The sequence below is a fragment of the Macrobrachium rosenbergii genome, chromosome 46 (assembly GCF_040412425.1).
Source record: "Macrobrachium rosenbergii isolate ZJJX-2024 chromosome 46, ASM4041242v1, whole genome shotgun sequence".
Taxonomy (NCBI): Eukaryota; Metazoa; Arthropoda; class Malacostraca; order Decapoda; family Palaemonidae; genus Macrobrachium; species Macrobrachium rosenbergii.
Genome location: NC_089786.1, coordinates 53,434,695 through 53,442,194, shown reverse-complemented (window position 1 = coordinate 53,442,194; position 7,500 = coordinate 53,434,695). Strand labels below are relative to the sequence as shown.

The 7,500-nt window shown below is 34.5% G+C and overlaps 1 protein-coding gene across 19 annotated transcripts in view; it reads right to left on the bottom strand.

The window, feature by feature from the left end:
- The window catches only part of SLO2 (slowpoke 2), a 559,700-nt gene that overhangs the window by 134,429 nt on the left and 417,771 nt on the right, over nt 1-7,500 (bottom strand). For all 19 annotated transcript variants that reach the window (XM_067089837.1, XM_067089831.1, XM_067089836.1 and 16 more), the window contains one exon: nt 4,647-4,726. In XM_067089837.1, coding sequence (XP_066945938.1) covers nt 4,647-4,726 — 80 coding nt within the window. The remainder of the gene's footprint in view (nt 1-4,646; nt 4,727-7,500) is intronic.

The following is a 7,500-nucleotide window of genomic DNA, read 5'->3' as shown; positions in this document are numbered from 1 at the left end:
CGTATTGAAAGGACCTTTTTCTCTCTCTCTCTCTCTCTCTCTCTCTCTCTCTCTCTCTCTCTCTCTCTCTCTCTCTCTCTATATATATATATATATATATATATATATATATACAGTATATATAATACATATACACACACACATTATACATTATATATATATATATATATATATATATATATATATATATATATATATATATATACTGGAGAGAGAGAGAGAGAGAGAGAGAGAGAGAGAGAGAGAGAGAGAGAGAGAGAGAGAGAGAGAGAGAGATAAATCTGACCTCACCATTACTGAGTCGTGAACTAGACTATTAACGACTTTTAGCGGGTGATAACTTTATTAACGACCTAATATCTCTTTGGGAGGAGGAGGAGGAGGAGGAGGAGGAGGAGGAGGAGGAGGAGGAGGAGGAGGAGGAGGAGGAGGAGGAGGAGGAGGAGGAGGAGGAGGAGGAGGAGGAGGAGGAGGAGGAGGAGGAGGAGTTACAAAAAATAATCGGAAAGATATCGATCCGTCATCCCCAACTTTTTACATTATCAGAGGACTGCTGATCCTGATTGGAGAGAGAGAGAGAGAGAGAGAGAGAGAGAGAGAGAGAGAGAGAGAGAGAGAGAGAGAGAGAGAGAGGAGATTATTGAACCCTTCATAATCACTTGCTAATGGACCTTGCTAGATGTGTGTGTGTGTGTGTGTGAGAGAGAGAGAGAGAGAGAGAGAGAGAGAGAGAGAGAGAGAGAGAGAGAGAGAGAGAGAGAATTGTCCAAGCTTTCTTAATCCCTTGAAAGCGACCTTGCGAGAGAGAGAGAGAGAGAGAGAGAGAGAGAGAGAGAGAGAGAGAGAGAGAGAGAGAGAGAGAGAGAGAGAGAGAGGAGAGAGAGAGAGAGAGAGAGAGAGATTAGTAATTAAATATTCAATAAAACGATTAAATAGTTCTAAATCCTTTTTAAATTTCAAATAAGTCATATTTCTATAAACTACCAACTTCTCTTCAATTCTGCTTTATTCAATTTCCACTTCCTATTCTCTACATTCCCTTTCATTCTCTCTTCCTTTCAGGAATTTTTCTGCACAGAGGTTCATCCACGAATCGCCAGTTCAAAGTACAAAAAATACAAAACAAAAATAAACAAGTAACAAATGCACCGAAGTTTCTTCGGCGCAATCGAGCTTTCTGTACAGCTTATAATCAAGGCAAACGAAAATAGATCTATCTTTCGGTGGTCTCGGTATAATGCTGTATGAGCCGCGGAACATGAAACTTTAACCACGGGCCGGTGGTGACCTATCCTATATCGCTGCCAGATGCACGATCATGGCTAACTTTAACCTTAAATGAAATAAAAACTACTGAGGCTAGAGGGCTGCAATTTGGTATGTTTGATGATTGGAGGGTGGATGATCAACATGCCAATTTGCAGCCCTCTAGCCTCAGTGGTTTTTAAGATCTGAGGGCAGACAGAAAAAGTGCGGGCAGAAAAAAGTGTGGACAGAAAAAGTGCGGACAGAAAAAGTGTGGACAGAAAAAAGTGCGGACAGAAAAAGTGTGGACAGAAAAAGTGCGGACAGAAAAAGTGTTGACAGAAAAAAGTGCGGACAGAAAAAGTGTGGACAGAAAAAAGTGTGGACAGAAAAAGTGCGAACAGAAAAAGTGCAAACAGAAAAAAGTGTGGACAGAAAAAAGTGCGAACAGAAAAAACTGTGGACAGAAAAGAGTGCGGACAGAGAAAAGTGTGGACAGAAAAAGTGCAGACAGAAAAAAGTGTGGACAGAAAAAGTGCAGACAGAAAAAAGTGTGGACAGAAAAAGTGCGAACAGAAAAATTGCGAACAGAAAAAAGTGTGGACAGAAAAAAGTGCGAACAGAAAAAAGTGTGGACAGAAAAGAGTGCGGACAGAAAAAAGTGCGGACAGAAAAAAGTGCGGACAGAAAAGAGTGCGGACAGAAAAAAGTGTGGACAGAAAAAACGTGCAGACGGACAGACAAAGCCGGCACAATAGTTTTCTTTTACAGAAAACTAAAAAAAAAAAAATTAACTCCTTGTGTCTATTCTCATTCAACAAAAGTAATCGCAGGAATAAAAGTCAAAGGAAAAACCAAAATAAAAGAGGGACAATGAAGATAATTTAAGACCAGCTCCAATTTCCTCCTCTAATCGGGTCCATTTCCAAATTAATCACAGGCGACGACGAGGAGGCTCTCTCTCTCTCTCTCTCTCTCTCTTTCTCTCTCTCTCTTTCTTCTACTTTTTTATTTACATTTTTTTGAGAAACCCCCCCTTCTCTCTCTCTGTTCGAATGTGAATGTTTCTTTTGGTAATCTCTCTCTCTCTCTCTCTCTCTGTTCGAATGACAATGTTTCTTTTGGTAATTCTCTCTCTCTCTCTCTCTCTCTCTCTCTCTCTCTCTCTCTCTCTCTCTCTCTCTCTCTCTTCACATGCGAATGTTTTTTTAGTAATTTATTTTCATTCTTTTTTTTTTTGAGGAGATAGACTGTTTCTTTAACTACTTCCTCTCTCTCTCTCTCTCTCTCTCTCTCTCTCTCTCTCTCTCTCTCTCTCTCTCTCTCTCTCTCTCTCTCTCTCTCTCTCTCTCTCCGAGCACGATCGATAAAAGCCAGATAGCGTCCACTTGGCTCAAGTAAAACTGTGGCCAAAAAAAGAAAGTCTGTTAGCTTTGTCTGTAATTGGGACCTCTGTCTGTCTGTACACACAAACACACACACACACATAAATACATATATACATACATACACACATACATATATATACACATATTTGTATAATGTATGTGTATATGTATGTGTATATATATATATATATATATATATATATATATATATATATATATATATATATATAATATACACACATACGCATGAAGGTATAAGCCTTCAAAGCCAACAGGCTTAAGGCTTGACCAAAATCCTACATCCTCCCGTGATACAACAGAGGAATGACGTCACAGGTGAGACAAGCGACGAATGACGTCACACGTAATCCGATGCCAATTGTTGTATTGTCGCTACAAGGGAAAGGGTATCGCTTGGGAAGGGAAAACTATTATTATTATTATTATTATTATTATTATTATTATTATTATTATTATTATTATTATTATTATTATTACTGGATTAAAAAGTTGTGTGTAAAAGAAATTTTTGACGTATTGTTCAAAATTTGCCAAAAATCTGTCTTCCTTTAGAAGGAAGAATATATATGTTTATAACTGAACGTATTTTTGTGTGTGAATTATATATAAATTATATAATTTTTTTACGTATTTTGTTTAAAATTGGCCTAAAAATCCGTCTTCCTTTAGAAGGAAGAATATATATGTTCATAATTGAACGTAGTTTTGTGTGAATTATATATATATATATATATATATATATATATATATATATATATATATATATATATATATATATATATATATATATATATATACACACACATTGACAAAGAATTCTCCTGTTTTTATGTTTGTTTACAAACAAAAACACAAAAATGTAAACAAAAAAACCATTTCTTAATATTTATCTATTTTCCATAAATATACAATAAATAAACAACAACTAAAAAATTAAAAAACAACCAAATAAAAAGCGGTTGTCATCCTGTATCTCATTTAACAAAAATAAAAAAACAAATAAAAGAAAAAAAAAAAAGAAAAAAAAAATTTACCTGCGTGTTAGATTCCCGAGCGGGACTAATTGCATACCTGTTTCCGTTGTGTTACCGGAGAGGAAAGCTGTTTGAAAGCCATTCACCGCATTTGAGCTGTGATTATGCTGTGTGCTGTGTCTAGTTTAAAATGACTTGCTTATGTATGTATGTATGAATGCAATTATGTATATATATACTTATACATGAATGTGTATATATATGTATTTATATATTATATACACACACATATATATATAAATATATATATATATATATATATATATATATATATATATATATATATATATATATATATATATAAAGTACAGCAATTTCGGATGCAAAATACAAAACGAGGAAAATGATAAAATACTTGTTTGAAAAATTATAAAATACAGTAATTTCAGATAAGAATTAAAACATTTCTACAACAAAATGATGAACCTTTCTATAAAATATTAATAATACGACGACGAACCTTACTATAAAATATTAATAATATTACGATGAACCTTTCTATAAAATATTAATAATACGTTGATGAACCTTTCTATAAAATATTAATAATACGGTGATGAACCTTTCTATAAAATATTAATAATACGACGATGAACCTTTTTATAAAATATTAATAATGAGGTGATGAATCTTTCTATTAAATATTAATAATACGATGATGAACCTTTCTATAAAATATTAATAATACGATGATGAACATTTTTATAAAATATTAATAATAAGGTGATGAACCTTTCTATAAATATTAATAATACGGTGATGAACCTTTCTATAAAATATTAATAATGAGGTGATGAATCTTTCTATAAAATATTAATAATACGATGATAAACCTTTCTACAGAATATTAATAAAATTAACCTTTTTATAAAATATTAATAATAAGGTGATGAATCTTTCTATAAAATAAAATTATCACTGAAAAGATAAAACAATAAAAAAAAAACAAATCACTCACTTGAACGCTGGTTTTTGACGAAGTACAGATGCAATCGTTCTTTGAAGGTGTTTTCGTTCACGTAATACTCCACTCGTACCCTGAAAAGAAGTGAAAAATAATGAAAATTTATGAAAACTTATTCAAAATCCTGTGCCATATTCATTAAACTGTTTGTCAATGCAGGATGAGTACGTGAAAAATGAATGAAGAGTTGATGAAAAATAATTTCGTTATATTCTTATAATTGATATTCTCTCTCTCTCTCTCTCTCTCTCTCTCTCTCTCTCTCTCTCTCTCTCTCTCTCTCTCTCTCTCTCTCTCTCTTTATACATATATATATATATATATATATATATATATATATATATATATATATATATATATATATATATATATATATATATATATATATATATATATATATATATATATATATATATATATATATATATATCATTTATATCCTTCTGCTATTTTGCACTGTGGTGCGTGTTGTGCAGAGAGAGAGAGAGAGAGAGAGAGAGAGAGAGAACAGACATGAGTGATCAGTGATCTGTCAAAATGAATACAATCATCCATGGTAATCATGGCAACAATCACCTCACCTAGTGCAATAATTCGTAAACTAATTCTCTCTCTCTCTCTCTCTCTCTCTCTCTCTCTCTCTCTCTCTCTCTCTCTCTCTCACAGCAAAATGGCACAATGACATATGTCCCTCTGCCCCCCAACATACCACACTGCAGAGTGACTCACACTTATGACATATTTTAAGTGACAAACACTCGCCTGATATACTTTTCTGGACAATGAACCGTCGCTGCAGGATCAATATCCTTTGCAATCCAGGATCCTGCAATTCTTATGAGGCAATTCGTCACAATGCCTATGCATAAGCGTTCATTAGGGGTGAATAAGTGAATGGCATACGTCATTCGATGTGGGGTCTATAATCATCTAAGAATCGTGAAGGCATTGAGGAAGTTAACGCCAATGCTAACCTTTGTGTGTTTTTTTTTTTTTATTAGATAGATCCGGGAGGTTACCGGATCTGCGGGGAATGTTAATCGGATCCGGTTTGCTTAAATATCTGCATGTAATCTTGGCTGAATTTGCTTGAAGTCTTAATCAGATCTAACATTTGTGAGGGTTTTTTTATTATCAGATAGATCCGGGAGGTTACCGGATCTGCGGGGAATGTTAATCAGATCCGGTTTGCATAAATATCTGTATGTAATCTTGGTTGCCTTTGCTTGAAGTCTTAATCAGTTCTAACCTTTGTGAGGGTTTTTTATTAGACAGATCCGGGAGATTACCGGATCTGCAGGGAATGTTAATCAGATACGGTATGCTTAAATATCTGCATATAATCTTGGCTGAATTTGCTTGAATTCTTAATCAGATCTAACCTTTATGAGAGATTATTTTTTTCTAAGACAGATCCAGGGAGGATACCAGATCCGCAGGGAATGTTAATCAGATCCGGTTTGCTTAAAAAAATCTGAGTATTGTCTTGGCCAAATTTGCTTGAAATCTTAACCAGATCTAACCTTTATGAGGGATTATTTTTTTCATAAGGCAGATCCGGGAGGTTACCGGATCTGTGGGGAATGTTAACCAAATCTGCACATAACTCTCAGCAAATCTTGACCAGACCTAGTTAGTTCAAAATATCTGCGAAAAAACTTAACCAAACTCACTGGAAATCTCAACCGGATCTAACCTTTATGAAGGATTTTCTCCTAAGACAGATCCAGAGAGTACAACGGATCTGCGGGAAATCTTAATGAGATCCAGTTAGTTAAAAATCTGCAGATTTTGTTAAGCAAATCTGTGTGAAGTCTCAACCCGATCCAGTTTACTGGATCTGCAATAAATATTAATCAGATCCAGTTAGTTCACTAGACCTGCACATAATCTCTACCATATTTGCAAGGAATCTTGATCAGATCCACTTAGTTCAATGGATCTGCTCATCACCATAAACATATTTGCAGGAAATCTTAACCGGATCCAGTTAGTTCACTGGATCTGTAGGAAATCTTAATCAGATTGTTTAGTTCAACGGATCTGTTCATAATCTTAAACATATTCACAGGAAGTCTTGACCGGATCTAGTAAGTTCACTGGATCTGTAGGAAATCTTAATTAGATCCAGTCAGTTCAACGGATCTGTTTACTATCTCAAACATGTTCACAGGAAATCTTAACTGGGTCCAGTTAGTTCAATGGATCTGTAGGAAATCTTAATCAGGTCCAGTCAGTTCAACGGAACTGTTCATAATCTTAAACATATTCGCAGGAATCTCAACCAGATCCAGTTAGCTCACTGGATCTGTAGGAAATCTTAATCAGATCTAACCACAATGAAGAATTTTCTCCTAAGACATACATATGCGACCACATAACCTCTTCCTAGAATACTGTTCTATTAATTCAATTTAAGGATTGGAATTCAATGCCTAAATTCCAAGTGGAATTCAATGCCTAAATTCCAAGTGGAATTCAATGCCTAAAATTTCAAGTGGAATTCAATGCCTAAATTCCAACTGGAATTCAGTGCCTAGATTCCAACTGGAATTCAATGCCTAAATTCCAACTGGAATTCATTGCCTAAATTGCAAGTGGAGTTCAACGCCTAAATTCCAATTGGAATTCAGTGCCTAAATTCCAACTGGAATTCAATGCCTAAATTCCAAGTGGGATTCAATGCCAAAATTCCAAATGGAATTCATGCCTGAATTCCACCTCGACTTTAGTGCCTAAATTCCAACTGGAATTCAATGCCTAAATTCTCCTTAAAAGAGCAAAAGTCAGGTTTCACTGTAATGCAAGGACAGTAAAATTCCAGTGCACGTAATTCCCAGAATTTTGT